This window comes from Bos javanicus, chromosome 5, assembly GCF_032452875.1.
Source record: "Bos javanicus breed banteng chromosome 5, ARS-OSU_banteng_1.0, whole genome shotgun sequence".
Lineage (NCBI taxonomy): Eukaryota > Metazoa > Chordata > Mammalia > Artiodactyla > Bovidae > Bos > Bos javanicus.
Window position 1 is genome coordinate 48074784 of NC_083872.1, and position 17692 is coordinate 48092475.

Below are 17692 nucleotides of genomic sequence, written 5' to 3' on the forward strand. Positions count from 1 at the left end.
TTCTATGACTTCCTTTTTATTCTCTTATTGTGTACTTTACTATAAAGTTCTTCATTTTAATATAGTTTGTCAATCTTCTCCTTTGGGGTTAACTGCTAGTTTATACTGGAGAAGGCGATGGCACCCCACTCCAGTACTCTCGCCTGGAGAATCCCAGGGACAGAGGAGCCTGGTAGGCTGCAGTCCATGGGGTCGCTAAGAGTCTGATACGACTTCACTTTCACTTTCACTTTTCACTTTCATTCATTGGAGAAGGAAATGGCAACCCACTCCAGTGTTCTTACCTGGAGAATCCCAGGGACGGCGGAGCCTGGTGGGCTGCCATCTACGGGGTCGCACAGAGTCGGACACGACTGACGTGACTTAGCAGCATCAGCTAGTTTATACATGGTTTCAGAAATCTTTTCTTTACTCAGATCATAAAGATATTCTCCTATATATCATCTTCTCAAAGCTTTATTGTTTTGTCTTTCACATTTATGTCCCAGATCCATCTGAAATTTCCTTTTTTTGTAATTGGTACGAGGTAGGAGATCAAACTTGGCTAATGCTACTTTTAGTCAATAAGACAGTGGATTCCCAGTCCAATCTGGTTAGTTCTATATACTAAATCCTATTATGACTTGATAGTAAAATGAGTAATGTGTTTTTGAAATGTTTGTAAAATCATAAAAAGATAAGTTTTTTGCTTGTCATTATGAAAAAGAGGTTAGTTCTTTAGACAAAAGCTTCCAATAAAGTCAAATTTAAGAATTTAATTTCAGAATAGACAATTCCACAACTATTCTGAGTTCTACTTGCTAAGTCTTTTGAGTGTTATGGTTAAAGTGAGGATGGCAAATGTAGGTGGATCAAAGTAAAGTGTTAGTCGCTCAGTCGTGTCCGACTCTTTTGCAACCCCATGGACTATAGCTCGCCAGGCTCCTCTGTCCGTGGGATCAAAGTAAATTTGTTAAAAAAAAATCCAGGGGACCCTGAGATATTACTCTGAGTATATCTACAGGTTGTCTTTGTAGTGGAATAACAGCAATACCATGAATATTCACTTTGATCCATCGTGTTTGCCACCATCATTTCTTTCATTAGTAGAGCGCAACATCCTCTTCCCTGCCTGTGGTCATGACTCTCTCCAAAAGTCTACATTTGGCATATAGTGATCTGGCCTTTATTGTGCCTCATTCTTTGCAATCTGTGCCCTTACTTCACCTGAGCTTTGCCCCTTGTGCCCTTACTGCTTTGCAGGTGCTGGTCCCTTGAGAACCTACCTATATTACTCCACTCTTCTCTGGTTGGCTCTGCTCATGTCTGCCAGCATTAAGCATTATCTCATTCAGAAAGCTGGGTTTTTAGAAAGTGATCAATAATTTTAGGGATTATTATTGAAAGTGAAGTGAAGGTCACTCAGTCGTATCCAACTCTTTGTGACTGTATAGTCCATAGGCATTCTCCAGGTCCTAATACTGGAGTGGGTAGCCTTTCCCTTCTCCAGGGGATCTTCCCAACCCAGGGATTGAACCCAGGTGTCCCATATTGCAGGCAGATTCTTTACCAGCTGAGCCACAAGGGAAGCCCATCATTGAAAGTAGTATAATTAAAACCAACTGTACTTCAATAAAAATAACGTAGGGACTTCCCTGGTGGTCCAGTGGTTAAGATTCTGAACTTCAATGCAGAGGGCTTAGGTTTGATCCCTGGTTAGGGAACTAGCTCTCACATGCTGAAACCACAAGTTCACATGCCGCAACTAGGACCCGGTGCTGCCAAATAAATAAATATTTTTTTTAAATAATAATTTAATGAAAAGTATCTCCTCAGTGTGATTATTGCGGCAGTAAATGAATGAGATGGGGGCTTCCCTGGTGGTTCAATGGTAAAGAAACAACCTGCCTATGCAGGAGACACGGGTTTGAGCCATTCCTGGGTCGGGAAGATCCCCTGGAGAAGGAAATGGCACCCCACTCCGGTATTCTTGCCTGGGAAATCCCATGGACAGAGGAGCCTGGCGGGCTACAGTCCATGGGGTCTCGAAGAGCAACTAAACAACAACAAGAAAGAATGAGAATGGGTATTTGTTGAACGGAAGGATGAAAGGGGACTTCATTTTTATCACTTTTAGCAACTTCTCTTGGTCAGAGGATTTAAGAAACTTGTGGAGGAAAATCTGAGAAAACCTTCACTTCAGATGACACTGAAAATGTAACTCATTTTCTCTCCCGCCCTAACATGAAGCAAACTCCTTTTTCCAGCCTAACTGAAGCATTTTAAAAAGCAGAGACATTACTTTGCCAACAAAGGTCCGTCTAGTCAAGGCTATGGTTTTTCCAGTGGTCATGTATGGATGTAAGAGTTGGACTACAAAGAAAGCTGAGCTCTGAAGAATTGATGCTTTCGAACTGTGGTGTTGGACTCTTGAGAGTCCCTTGGACTGCAAGGAGATCCAACCAGTCCATCCTAAAGGCCTGATGTTGAAGCTGAAACTCCAATACTTTGGCCACCTGATGCAAAGAACTGATTCGTTGGAAAAGACCCTGATGCTGGGGAAAATTGAGGGCAGGAGGCTCAATGGATATGGGTTTGGATAAACTCCGGGAGTTGGTGATGGACAGGGAGGCCTGGCGTGCTGCAGTCCATGGGGTCACAAAGAGTCGGACACGACTGAGCGACTGAAGGGAACTGAACTAACTGAATGTTCGAGGCTACCTCATCGATTGGTTGGGGCTTGGCTCGGGCGCGGCCGCTCGGCTAGTTGGGGCTGGATCGCTTCCTCAGGAAGTGGAAGGCCTGAGGCCGTTGTGGTGGCGTCGTCAATTTAGCTCCGCGGGGGCCCTGGGGTTGGGGGGGGGGGGTGCTGTGCGGACATGGCGGACTTTGACCCCCGCTACCCCTGCTCTTCTATCGAGGACGACTTCAACTATGGCAGCTGCGTGGCCTCCGCCAGCGTGCACATCCGAATGGGTACGTCGCCGGGTCCCTCCCGGCCGCGCCTTGTCGGTCCCCTGGCGTCGCCGGCCTCTGGGGGCTGGTTTCCGGCTTCTGAGGCGAGCATCCTCCGCGACCAGGCCCTGGGGATACCGCCGATCTCTTGGGTTCAGAGGACAGCCTTCCCTCCTCCTTCCGGTCCCCTGGCTGGGAAGAAGGGCTTTCTCCCTCCGCAGGGGCTGAGAGGGAGAGGTGAGGTGGCTCCCCAGCTGTACGCCCAGAGACCTGAAACTGAGTCCATCCTATCATCTTCGGTGGAAAAGGGGTTGAAAACCTCACTAGCTTGAATTTGGCATCTTTCAGTTAAGAGAAACTTGGGTTATTTTTTTCCGTGAAAGTAAGTTTATTATATGATCATTGTGACGTATATCTGAATGGAAAATGAAAGTGAAGTCGCTCAGTCGTGTCCGACTCTGCGATCCCATGGACTGTAGTCTACCAGGCTTCTCTGACCATGGGATTTTCCAGGCAAGAGTACTGGAGTGGGTTGCCATTTCCTTCTCCAGGGGATTTTCCTGACCCAGGGATCGAACCCAGGTCTCCTGCATTGCAGGCTATGTTTTTGATATAAGGGCTGATTCTGTATCCTCGTCTGTCTTTGCAGTTTCTATGTCCTGGTATGAGGCTGTGTTCACCCATCTGGAAGCCCTGCATACCCCGTACTATTGGGGTTTAATGGTGGCTTCCTCACGAAAGCGTGATTAATTACCTCCATTTTCAGCCCTTCTCTCTTCTCAGGAGAAACGGGTGTGGGGCTGAAAATTCTAAGCTTTAGACATATGTTTAGAAAATGATAATCATGGCTCCTTTCTTGGTAACAGCTCTCATCCAGGAATTCACCCAGTGTGATCTCACTCCTATCAGGAAATTACCAGTAAGGAACCCTGTGTCATGGTCATTGGACCTGTGACTAAGCTGACTGCATCTGTAGTTTAAAATGGTATCTGGTCTGTCAAAATTTTTTATGAATTTAAAGGTAAAACAGAAATGCCTCCCTCTATTTTTTAAGCAAATTAACCTGGCTGATCTAACTAGTGTCTTAAGGTGAGCAACTGTGACTTCCAAAACTTCTTTCCTCACTGCCTTTACATGAAGGAAAATGGGGTTGTTTTGAAAATGTAATACGTACATCTTCTGGAAAATACTTTTGGAATATTATATATTTAAATAGCCAAGGCTTATTGGTAGAAAACAACAAATTATGAAGCTACAGAAAAATGATGTGAGAATGAAAGCTGAGTACAATCTCTACCTTGAGCACTTTTATAGTACCATTAAGTTAAGTTTATATAATTAGTTGTTACATATGTAATATACATAGTCTATTAAACTAATCTGTTTTAGCAGTCTACTATATTTGTATTTTTGAAACACTAAGACATACTGTTTTATACTAAGAAGCACAATGTTATGATTCTTACATTTCTGCAACTTTGTATTTTTATTTAATGTATCATATTGAAAAATAGCAGTACATATATTTATAGCTTTATCATATTTTTAACTATGGTGATCATCTATAATATGTATGTTCCATAATTTATTTAATCATCCTTTCTTGATGGGTATTTAGATTGTTACTTTTCATTCTTTTTATTCCTTCAAATAGAGCTTTAGGGGCCATTCTTCCATATGGTTGTGAATTTCTCCAATTATTGTTCTATAAATTTTTAGCAGTGAAATTATAGGTCCAAAGAATATGTGCATTTAAAATTTGATGTCAACTACCCAAAGAGATTGCACCTGTTGACTCTCCAGCAAACAATACATGAGGGTACCTTCTACTGCACTCTCACCAGCACTGAGATCATCAAACTTCTTAGTATCTGGCAATCTGGTAGATCAGGGATTAGCAAACATTTTCTCCAAAGGGCCAGATAGTAAATATTTTCAGCTTTGTGGAGTCATAATAAAGGACTCTGTGGCACAGTTACAAAAATACTGCCATTGTCATGCAAAAGAAGCTATACAATTACAATTAGTCACTCAGTTGTGTCTGACTCTGCAACCCCATGGATTGTAGCTTGCCAGGCCCCTCTGTCCATGGAATTATCCAGGCAAAAAAAGAAGCTATAGAGGACACAGAAATGGCTGTGATTGTGCCCAGGAACGGAGAAGGCAATGGCACCCCACTCCAGTACTCTTGCCTGGAAAATCCCATGGATGGAGGAGCCTGGTAGGCTGCAGTCCATGGGGTTGCTAGAAGTCGGACACGACTGAGCGACTTCACTTTCACTTTTCACTTTCACACATTGGAGAAGGAAATGGCAACCCACTCCAGTGTTCTTGCCTGGAGAATCCCAGGGACGGGGGAGCCTGGTGGGCTGCTGTCTATGGGGTCGCACAGAGTCGGACACGACTGAAGTGACTTAGCAGCAGCAGTGCCCAGGAAAACTTTCTTATAAAATCAGGTGATGTGCTGGGTTTGGCCCTTAGCCATAGTTTACTGCCTCTTGTTGTGGGGTAAAAAAAATGTAATCTTGTTTTAATCTACATTTTTTTAGCCAGGTGAGTGAAGGTGAGCATTTTTCTTTTGTTTATACAACTTTATTGGGCTCCCTGCTGATATTAAGGATATAGCAGTAACCAGATAATATTTGAGTCCTCTAGATTTATTATTTGTGTGGAGTAGTAAGGGAGATAGGCCCTAAAGAGTTAAGCAAATAAATAGACTACTAGCAGTGTTAAACTCTCTAAAGAAAAGAAACAGTGATGAAATAGACACTAGAGCCTAGAATAGTAGCTTAGTAGCTATTTTAGTTAAGGAATGGTCAGGGAAAGAACTTTTAAAGGAGATGGCAGTTGTGTTGTTGAGAAGAAGCTAGCTAGGTTGTATTCGTTATCTATTGCTTTATTAAAATTTATTCCAAATTTTAGAAGCTTAAAACAACAGTTATTACTTAACACAGTTTCTGAGAATCAGAAATATGGGATAGGCGTAGCTAGGTGGTTCTGGCTCAGGGTGTCTTAGGAGAGTCCACTCAAGATGTGGGCTGAGACTGCAGTCATCTGAAGACTTCACTGGGTTGAAGATCTGCTTCCTGGAAACCCCACTCATGCAGATGTTGATATAAGGTGTTAATTCCTTGCCATGTGACCTTCTCCATTGGCTGCTTGAGCATCATGGCGTGGTAGCTGACTTGTCAAGAGCATGCAACCCAGGAGAGACCATTAAGGAAGCTACCGTGTCTTTTATGACCTAGTTATGATAATCACGGGCTTCCCAGTTGGCTCAGTGGTAAAGAATCCCTCTGCCAATGCAGGAGATACAGGAGGTACAGGTTCAAGCCCTGGGTCCAAAGGATCCTCTGGAGAAGGAAATGGCAACCCACTCCAGAATTCTGTTCTGAGAAAGCCAACAGACAGAGGAGCCTGGTGGGCCGCAGTCTATGGGGTCACAAAGAGGCGGACAAGACTGAGCATGCATGCACATGTCATGTAGGGCTTGTTGCTGCTGCTGCTAAGTCGCTTCAGTTGTGTCCGACTGTGCAACCCCATAGACGGCAGCTCACCAGGCTCCCCGTCCCTGGGATTCTCCAGGCAAGAACACTGGAGTGGGCTACCATTTTCTTCTCCAGTGCATGAAAGTGAAAAGTGAAAGTGAAGTCGTGTCCGACTCTTAGGCCCCATAAAAACTTTAACATTTTATTGTAAGCAGAAGGGAAAGCATTACAAGTACTTAAGCAGGCAGTCACATAATACAGATTACTCTACAAAAAGATAGCTGTCAACAGCTGTGGGACTATAGGTGGGACCAGTGAAAGCATGCAGACCAATTAGAAGGCTACTATAACAGTGCAGGTGCGAGATCATAAGACTGACTGGAAATGTAGCAAAGGAGACCAAAGAGGTGGATGACTTTCACTTTGCAAGTAGAAGCTACAGTAGTTGTTGATGGATTGGGAAAAGAGGGAAATCAGAGGTGACTCCTACATTTTTGGCTTGGGGGAGGTTGGTGCTGGTTACAGATTGGGTAGAAATGAAAAGTTCATGTTTCAACCTGTCAAGTTTGAGTAGAAAGGGAAGAAGTGGAAGTAGAAAGCCAAAAAGTAGAAAGGCAGAAATAGGACTCAAAAAAAAAAAAAAAGCCAACAACTGAAAGATTGCAGTTTGACTTGTTTTCTTATCAGATCTTTTATTTTTTTCTCTGGGTGTGTATGTATATCTTTTGCCACTTTTTATATTAGTTATTCAAAATGGGTGTCAAATGTTACTTTTTGTGGGATTTGATTTAAGTTCTATTTTTAAAAGAGTATAGAGGACTTCCCTGGGCATCCAGTGGTTCAAAGTCCATGTTGAAATGCAGGGGACACCAGTTTGATCCTGATCCGGGAAGATTCCACATGCCAAGGAGCAACTAAAGCCTGTGCGCCACAACTATTGAGCCTGTGTTCTAGAGCCCAGGGGCCGCACCTACTGAAGCCCGTGTGCCCTAGAGAGTAGCCACCGCAGTGAGAAGCCCATGCAACTAGAGTAGCCCCCACTCACTGCAAACAGAGAAAAGCCCTTGCAGCAGTGTACACCCAGCACAATCAAAAAATAAATAAATACTCTTATATTTTAAAAAAGATGTAATGGGAGGGCCTTTAAGGATTAAATCTTTATTATTTATGAACATTCTCTTATTCTTATATTTATTTTACTGCTTGATATTTGGCAGACATGCCATCAAAGCACTTCATCATTCCTTGAGGAATGAGGTCTTTAGTAGGAATTTTTTTCAAAGAGAACATTTATCGCATGCATATTGTCATGAGAGTCAAGAGACAGTACCATATCTTTTGTTGGGTAAAAATCATTCCACAGTGTTGTCCTTGCCTAAGAAATTATGTGGCTCCATTATTGTGTCAGAATAACACCTTTTCTCTGGCAAAATTTACTTTTCATTAATTCAATATAAGTTTATTTAAAAGCAAATAAAATTTAAGGAGTATTTATTCTGTGTCAAGGGCTTCCCAGATGGCTCAGAGGAAAAGAATCCACCTGCCAATGCAGGAGATGCATGAGATGTGAGTTCGATCCCTGGGTTGGGACAATCCCCTAGAGAAGGAAATGGCAACCCACTCCAGTATTCTTGCTTGAAAAATCCCACAGACAGAGGGGCCTGGCGGGCTGTAGTCCACAGGGTCACAGAGAGTTGGACCAGAGTTAACGATTAAACAATATTCTGTGCCATCCCTGGCAGAGTGGTAGGAACTCATGCTGAGTCGTGTCCTAAAATGGGAAACTTAAAATGAATATTAATATCCTATTATTAGGGAGCTCTTTAGTCTTCATAGTCTAATAGTGAAAGACAAGTAGACATCACTATAAAGCATTTAGAAGTCTGTTTAGGGTCCTTCAGGAATACGAGGAACTCTTTGTGACCCTGTGGACTGTAGCCCACCAGCCTCCTCTCTCTGGGATTCTGAAGGCAAGAATACTGGAGTGATTGCAATGCCCTTCTGCAGGAGATCTTCCTGACTCAGGGATCAAACCCATGTCTCTTATATCTTCTGCATTAGCAGGTGTGTTCTTTACACTAGCGCCACCTGGGAAGTCTTCTATGTATCAGAAGACTTTTATAAATATTTTTAGATCATTGCGCTTTGGAGTTGATTTATGGATGTTGGTAATAAGGATGTTGGTAATAACGTATTTTGAAAGTCAGAATTTCTTATATAGAAACTAGAGGCAAAGGTACTAGAAGTGAAAAATAAAAACAGGTGAGTGAAAGTAAGTTTGTATATTATTTGCCTTTTATGGAGAAGCTTCATTTTAGGGAAACATTTGCACCGCTTGGAAATTAAGATTTCTTTTTAAATTTTATATTTAACCATATGCTTTTTATTCCTGCTTTTCACTTTCAAGATAACTTCGTTATTTAAAACATGTTCTGGTTTTAATCCTTTGCTTTGTTGTATGTTGCACAAATATGGATTTGATGGTTTCATTTTATTTTGATGGAAACATTTGTATTCTGGCCCATTAACTTAATTTTTTAAGCTCATGCTTCCTGGAGTATAGTTAACAAAATTTTTTATTTTCTGGGAGGCTTTTTTTTTTTTTAAGTTTTAGTTACAGTTGTGATATTTGGATTAAGATTTAAGAAAGAATTTACATAGTAATTTAATGTGTCTAAGAAGAAACCTGATCTTGCTGTACTCTGATAAATGCTTAAGAAAATAGTCATGTGTAACTTTTTTCTCTTTTCAGCCTTTCTAAGAAAAGTCTACAGCATCCTTTCTCTCCAAGTTCTCTTAACTACAGTGACATTGGCATTTTTTTTATACTTTGATTCTATACGGACATTTGTACATGAAAGGTAAGGTAATGACATGATTCAGAATCATTTTCAGCCACTGCATGTGACTCAAAGGGCATAAGATGAGCAAGGTAGTGGGTTTTTTTTCTATTAACTTTTGAGGTTAGAATGTAAAAAGGATTGATTAACTCTTGTAAATAAATTTTTGCAAGAAAAATAATCTACAATATGGTATTTACCGCCAACATTTTTAGCTTGGTTTCATAGAGTTAACCCCTCATCTCCATTAAGAATTTTTATTGAATGTAATTTTTTGAGTGTGTCTTTATTAGACTTATGCCCTGTCCCCAAAGCCCAAGACAGTGCTTGAAAAGTTAAATTTACCTTAGTGTCAGTTCACAGCTAGGAAAATTTCACTGAAATCCTTTCAGAGGAGTTCCATATGGTTCTTCCCTAATTTGTTTAAGATTTGACCTCCAAAATAATTATTTCCATGGGTAAGAGTAATATAGACTTTATATTAAAGAAAAGTAAAGAATGAATATTTTCTTAAAAGTAGATAATTTCTATCCTTCCTTTACAAAAGGGGAATCTTGAACTATTAGTTTGCTATTTGGAGTAAGTTCTTTAAGTTACAGCTATATAGTAAATGCCCTAAAAAAGTAGTTAGGTATAAAATTTGCTTATTATTTAATAGTTTTTCTTTATTGAGTTTTAGTTTTTAAAAAAGGCATTATGCTAATTGAAAAAATTATTCAATATAATAGAAATTCATGACGTAAAAAGGTTACATTTTCCACATTCATAGTGGGAAAGATTCTTTGTCTTCCTGCTCCTTCCCATCTCACAGTCTCAAATTTTCCCCATGGAAAAATAATTTCTTTGGTCAGTTTGGTTTAGATCCTTCCAAATTTTTTTTCCTGTACTTTCATGAACACATAGAGAAATTTTATTATTAAATTGGATGTTATTTATGGTATTTTTTTAAGTTGAGAATGCTTTTAATTTTTTGTCTTTCAGTCCTGCCTTAATTTTGGTGTTGGCCCTTGGATCCTTGGGTTTGATTTTAGCCTTGACTGTAAACAGACATAAGCATCCCCTTAACCTATACCTGCTTTTTGGATTTGTAAGTACTTTGACAATGTGTTTCCTTAACATTTATTCCTGAATTTTAAATTTATTTATTTGAATGCATATATATATGTAACAGTAGCAGAACCAAATTAATGAGTTTTTTAAAAAATCAAGGCATTACCTTTATGATAATTGTCTATCAGATAAAATCTAACTAGAATAAAGAATTAAAACAAAGATAAAATTAAGGGGAAAGAAGCTTGAGGATGAAGCTCAGTATCCCTAATTCTTATTTAGGATATGAGTTCAGCTACTTTTGACATGGCTTAAACAAGATAGCTTATGTCTCTTTCATATAAAAATCTGAATGACTGTTTAGTGAAGTTGTCAGGGGCCCAGACACTGCTATAGTTTAGACATTTCTAAAGTTGCATCGGAAAAAAATAAATAAATAAATAAAGTTGCATCGAATAAGATAGCTTACTACCATACCTGCATTCTATCTATTTAAAAAATGAAAAGAGAAAGGAGAGAGCAAACCTCTTTGCTCCTCAGGGTTGTATGTCTCTCTATTCACATTCTATTGACTAGAATATAGTCAGACTATATTCTAGCTTTTAGATCTAGATTCTTGCAGATATAGCTGCCAGGGAAGCTGAAAACATAATGCTTAATCTGAATGGGTATATGTTTAGGCAAAATTCTGTTACCAAGAAAGAAAAAAAGAATACTGGGGGACAGTTTCAATACTCGGCCACACCAAGTTCAGTTCAGTCACTCAGTCATGTCCAACTCTTTGCGATCCCATGAATCGCAGCATGCGAGGCCTCCCTGTCCATCACCAACTCCCGGAGTTTACTCAAACTCATGTCCATTGAGTTGGTGATGCCATCCAGCCATCTCATCCTCTGTCGTCCCCTTCTCCTCCTGCCCCAATCCTTCCCAGCATCAGGGTGTTTTCCAATGAGTCAGCTCTTCGCATGAGGTGGCCAAAGTATTGGAGTTTCAGCCTCAGCATCAGTCCTTCCAGTGAACACCCAGGACTGGTAGAACTGGACATGGAACAACAGACTGGTTCCAAATAGGAAAAGGAGTACATCAAGGCTGTATATTGTCACCCTACTTGTTTAACTTAGATGCAGAGTACATCATGAGAAATGCTGGGCTGGAAGAAGCACAAGCTGGAATCAAGATTGCCGGGAGAAATATCAATAACCTCAGATATTGAGATGACACCACCCTTATGGCAAAAAGTGAAGAGGAACTCAAAAGCCTCTTGATGAAAGTGAAAGTGGAGAGTGAAAAGGTTGGCTTAAAGCTCAACATTCAGAAAAATAAGATCATGGCATCTGGTCCCATCTTTATGGGAAATAGATGGGGAAACAGTGGAAACAGTGTCAGACTTTATTTTTCTGGGCTCCAAAATCACTGCAGATGGTGACTGCAGCCATGAAATTAACAGACGCTTACTCCTTGGAAGGAAAGTTATGACCAACCTAGACACCATATTGAAAAGCAGAGACAATACTTTGCCAACAAAGGTCCGTCTAGTCAAGGCTGTGGTTTTTCCTGTGGTCATGTATGGATGTGAGAGTTGGACTGTGAAGAAAGCTGAGCACCGAAGAATTGATGCTTTTGAACTGTGGTATTGGAGAAGACTCTTGAGAGTCCCTTGGACTGCAAGGAGATCCAATCAGTCCATCTTAAAGGAGACCAGTCCTGCCACACCAAAGTACTATCTAAATATTATATTCTTTCCGTGTTTGTTTGTGTGAGGTAGTGAGGTTTTTTAAATGTGCATGTGATTTGCAGTTTCAACTTTATTTACATCATAAAGAGTGAGAAAAATAGAATTTTCTATATTACTTCTAGAATCTCCCTGTTGCAGATATGAAAAATCTAGTTGAGTTTAAGGAATAATGGTATAACAATTGGAATCTGGAAATACCCTGGTTGTCCTATGGTTGGGACTCATTGCTTTTACTGCTGTGGTTGGGGAACTAAGATACCACAAACTGTGCAGCACAGTCAAAAAAAGAAAAGAATCTAAATATTTTCATTTAATACATTGAGGTCTCATTTTTATTATGGTGGGCTTATTATATGTCCCATATACTTCAGAAGGCTGCTCTGAAACTAAAATGAGATCATGGGTATGAAATCACCTTGAATTCCTGGAAATCAGAACATGTACTTAACAGTATAAATTTTACATGCATCTATGTAATTTCAGTCTCTTTTTCTTAGACACTGTTGGAATCTCTGACCGTGGCCTTCGTTGGTAAGCCATAATTGTGCTTCTGTATATTACAGTAACTTTTTAAAGTGGATAAATCTTTTGGGTAAAAAAGTTTGGGGCTAAAGCTTAACATCATGTAATGTCATATTAAAAAATGTGGCATAGAATGAAGAATTCCTAAAATATAAGCAAAAAGTAAATGTTTATATAGTTTTAGCTGAGTTCAGAGGAAGTCGAAAAGAATTAGGAAAACAATAGGAAGAGAGAACAATATTCATTTTGTTTATCCAACAAGACAACATCAGATACTTCCCTGGCAATCCAGGGGTTAATCACTCCGCCCTTCCACTGCAGAGGATATGGGTTCAATCCCTGGTCAGGGAACTAAAAATCTCACATGCTGCATAGCGCAGCCAAAAATAAAAAAAAGACAACTATAGCTAATCTTTTTTCTTGTTTAAAGGGATCTTAAAAGAACTAATAACATGTTTGGAACCATGCTCTTTCATCACATGAGCTCAGTATCTCAAATTGCCTGCACTGAACTGTACCTTATTACATCCTCATATTTCATCAGAGGGCACTACAAGAAACAATAGTCATTTCTGTCTTGTATTTTGTGTTAAATATATATAATATTTAAAAGGAAGTATCTGTTATAATTATTTGATGTACCCTATATAATAATATCTCAAGTAAAAAATTTTGTGATTAACAATAAAAATTCTGATTGTTTCAAAATTATTTATCTGGGATACCAAAAAAGATCAGAATGTACTGTTACTGTCAATAGCAATAAATTGTGGATCCATATTGTTAATGTATTTTTCTCTTCTTATTTTGTCATTACTGTTTTTAACTTTTTCATGCTAGGTTTTGTCTATATGTTTTTTGGTAATTCATCTCTTCTTTTTATAAAAGAATCAGAACATAAATAAATAATAACCACCAAACTAAATAGGGTTGAAATTTCTCAACATGGAAAGGAAGTATTATTAATACTTAACTTACTATCAGTGTTATTATCTATTACTTACTACTGTGTTATTAAGTCTATCTCTGTCCTCTCTGGCATCCACCATTTGTAAGGGATGTTGGAGAGAGATGGAATCCACCCGAACTTACTGAAATTTCTGAGAAGAAGCAAAAGTGATTTCATGTTTTATCTTTTCTGCATATTCATCTTCTTAACCCTGTGTGGGATAAATAAAGTCAACTACTTAGAAACAGAAGGAACTTGGATAATTTATCCCTCTCAGATTAAAAATTACTTAAATGGATTTGAGTTCAAAACACTCAATTACCTTTAAAGAGGTTATAATTCAGTATTCTGTAAAATGTTGAGCAGTTTTATTACAATTGCTATAGTCAGTCTAGATGGTCATTCTAAAATTTCTGGAGTAAATTCGATATATATCCAGTAAACCCCAATAATGTTCTCCAGGATAATGCAGACTTGGATATAAAGCAATTCGTGGTTGGTTTCTATTGCCTACAGTGCTGGTAAATGGCAGACAACCCCAGACAGCCCCAATATTTTTCTTGCCTAGGAATTCCCAGCCAGCCACAGGACCCAGAACCATCACTATTGATGGTTTAAGCCATAGTTGACAGTTACCACAAATGGTGATGAACTGCAGCTGGGATAGAAATGGGTGAAAATCATTTCACCATATTCCCTAAACTCCTAAACCAGCTGGCTGTGTATTATCTTCTAGCCATTTCTTTAACTTCATAATGATGTGATCTCCTTATGTTGTATATTTTGGAGCCTGCTTATTGCACTATGGGTGTGGTTTTACCATACAAGAGTTGAAGACTGAATAAGGAATCTTTTCATAATTGTTTTTATTGGCAAGTAGTACAGGACAAAATAAGGCATTTCTATTATATGACAGAAAAAAAGCTTTTATATGGTTTATATGTATTTTTAATCAATGTTTTGTAATTTTACAGTTACTTTCTATGATGTGTATGTTGTCCTGCAAGCTTTCATACTGACTTGTGCAGTATTTCTTGGTTTGACTGTATATACTTTACAGTCTAAGAGAGATTTCAGCAAATTTGGAGCAGGGTAAGTGATATATTTATCATGGCTATGATAGATAGATATCTTCACTACTACCTCGTTTTGAGAGAGGTGCTGTACTGTTAGCATTGGATACTTTAAAAATGGAGGTAATGAGAAGTCATCCCTTTGGGTACTAGGGCCCTACTCTCCTGGAGCATACATGATAGGAGATGGAAAGTAGCTTTGAGTTTTTTGCTTCACCTCTATATTGAAAGGGAAGTGAATGCCCTGAAATTTAAGCTTTCTAAAGAGGCTATAGGCTTGCATGCTTTATAAGTGGTATGAAATTTACCTGAATTATTTAGATCTTAACATTAACTGTGGGAAATGTTACCATCCACATCTTGGTGGCAAAAGCAAGGTAATTGTGACCCAGGTGCTAAGGAAGTCTGCATGAACTTTAAATTTTTTGATACATCTTAAGTAACCTGTATCCTTCTTCAAACTAATATAAGGAATGATCCTTTTTATATTAGGATAATGGTACTGTGTTGCCCTCACCTTGGTAAGAATGCATAGAATCTTTCCTAAGCTCACAATGGCTTTCTTTTGGCACATAATCACTGAAACGTTTTCTGCTCTTTTTTCCTGTTAAAGCACTAAAAATTTACAAGTAGTCTAGTCTTGCAAAACTTTCTTTCCTCCCCCTTTTTTCCTGGTACTCCAGATAGTGGAGATAGTGAAGGGACTGGGAAGTCTGGTGTGCTGCAGTCCATGGGGTCACAAGGAGTTGGACACAACTTAGCAACTGAACAACAACCAGATTATCAGAAGTCTCTACTGGGTTAAAATATTAATTGGTCAGCCAACACAGACAATTGTGCAGGATGCATAAACAGTTGTATTAGAATGGAGTATGATTTAAGGAGAAGCTATATATATATATAATTTTGTTTTTTTGCTTCCTGTTTTGCATATGTGTTAGGTTCTGTTCTTCTAGGAAGCAATTAAGTTCTTTGGAAATGGTCTGAATCTTTTGAGGCTTGTTTTTAAGCTCTGTTAGCTGGATCCAGAACAGCTTTTAGTTCAGGGCTAATTTGGCCCCACTCTTGAGATAGTATCCTTCTGAGGATTACTCAAAGCCCCATGTCTCAGGTCTTTTCACTCTAGCTGGTGTGAATCAAAACTATTCCTGGCTTTAGTGCATCTGAGGATTTTTCTGCCTGGTTCTCTCTGGTGGTGGTTTCTCCAGACTTTGGTACTTCCTCACAAATATGCATTGATAAGTACTTAGCTAAAGACTGGAGGAGAACCCTCTGCATGCCACCAGAAATCTCTGTATAACCCTTTTTTTCTCTAGAACTTGGATCTTCAAAGTCTACCACTTTAGCTTCTCTGACCTCTGAATTCTCGTCTCTTCAACTCAAGGAAACCACAAAGCTGCATATGGATTCCTGTCCCTGCACTGTGGCCTGGGAACTCTAGCTGGGTCATTTGTAGAGCTCACCTTCTTTGTTTCCCTTATCTCAGGACTCATTGTCCTGTGCTGCTTATTGTTTGAAAACTGTTGTTTTGTATATTTTGTCTCATTTTTATTTAAGGAGGGAGCATAAATTTGGTCAGTGTACTTGTGGCCTGAGGCAGCAGATGTATATTCAGGCTTCCAAGTCTCATAAGATAATAGGACTGACTTCCTAGATGTCCTTGTCATATAATTATATCTTACATATATAATATATAATTTTATTTTATATATAATGAATGATAACTCATAAAATTATAGCAGTGGCAAATTTATGTGCATAAATTAAGTTCTTTAATACATCAGAATAAAACAGAGTGTACATTGGGAACTCTAATGGATATGCGTGTTCACAGAATCATTTGTTATTTGGTTAAAAATGAAATTATGCTTCATTGGTAAATTTATATATTTTTAAGAAGTTTTATAGCTCTCTGAATTAAATGATATTTCTAATGATATTTTGCTTATGTCAATATTTTCTTTATATTCCAATTGAAACTTTAAAAATTATACTCTTAATTAGTCTTATACACCATAAAAACAAATGTTGAATAGATAGCTGTTCTTTCAATTTCTGGGTATTCTGTAATATTCATTGTAGGTTTAAGAATTCTTACATTTCAGTGATTCTTTGCCAAATATCAGGATGGATTTATTTATTCAGAAAATGCTGAATGAGTTTACAAAGGTTTTTGGTTAGGAACAATATTCTAAATTATTAAAATTTTTGTTTTTATAGACTGTTTGCTGGTTTGTGGATTTTGTGTTTGTCAGGAATCTTGAGGGTAAGTTGTTTTAGAATGATAACTTGAAATACAAATAATCTCAAAAAGCTGTAAGAGACATGTTATTGTAGGACACTTGGTTATAATTATCTGGAACATTTGTATGTAGAATGATTTTAAAATGATATTTTAAAAATCAAGGTCTTATGTTAATATTATTGGTTGAAAGAAAGATGAACAAATGAGTTAAATGAAATAGAAAGAGGTCCTCACTTGAAATTGCTAATCTTCAAGTGGCACATGTAATTCTGAGTAAGAAATAGATTTTAAATAATTTATGTTTGGAATGGTACTGTTCAAAGTCAGGTGGGTAATTTAATAGAAAGGAGAATATTCATTGGTTCCTCCCTTCACCCATTCATCCAACACAAGTGGACCTGCCCTGCCTTTTCTACTTTTAACATTTGTATTCAAAGTTGTACAGAATTATTAAATATGTATGTAGAGTATAAGTAACTTAAGTATTCTTAATGCTGTTCTTAAATATAAAACTATTACAATAATCTCTTGCCTTTAGTTGTTTTTTTACAGTGAGACAGTGGAGTTGGTCTTGGCTGCTGGGGGAGCCCTTCTTTTCTGCGGATTCATCATCTATGACACACACTCACTGATGCACAGGCTGTCACCTGAAGAGTATGTATTAGCTGCCATCAACCTCTACTTGGATATCATCAATCTCTTCTTGCACCTGTTACGGGTTTTGGAAGCAGCTAATAAAAAGTGATTGAAAGCAGTATATAGAAACTGATTCCTTAAGTAATAAAGTTTGAGATATAATTGTTAAATACTTTTAAGATCTTATCTGTATGCTGTGTATTATAAAGTATAAATCTCC

The 17692-nt window shown here is 38.5% G+C and overlaps 1 protein-coding gene across 1 annotated transcript; it reads left to right on the forward strand.

Annotated features, from left to right (window-relative positions):
- The first annotated feature begins 2703 nt into the window (after positions 1-2703).
- On the forward strand, positions 2704-17642 carry TMBIM4 (transmembrane BAX inhibitor motif containing 4). The gene is made up of 7 exons (XM_061416568.1): positions 2704-2955; positions 9175-9283; positions 10244-10349; positions 12545-12578; positions 14493-14610; positions 16812-16857; positions 17375-17642. The coding sequence occupies exons 1-7, from the start codon at positions 2859-2861 to the stop codon at positions 17579-17581; spliced, it is 717 nt and encodes a 238-aa protein (XP_061272552.1). The 5' UTR covers positions 2704-2858; the 3' UTR covers positions 17582-17642.
- Positions 17643-17692: the final 50 nt, after the last annotated feature.

Bases quoted from the DNA above. Each gene is read 5' to 3' on its own strand.
- TMBIM4 (XM_061416568.1), top strand. From the start codon at position 2,859: ATGGCGGACTTTGACCCCCGCTACCCCTGCTCTTCTATCGAGGACGAC. The intron at 2,956-9,174 runs GTACGTCGCCGG...TTCTCTTTTCAG, and splicing joins CAGCGTGCACATCCGAATGG to CCTTTCTAAGAAAAGTCTAC. The intron at 16,858-17,374 runs GTAAGTTGTTTT...TCTTGCCTTTAG, and splicing joins GTTTGTCAGGAATCTTGAGG to TTGTTTTTTTACAGTGAGAC.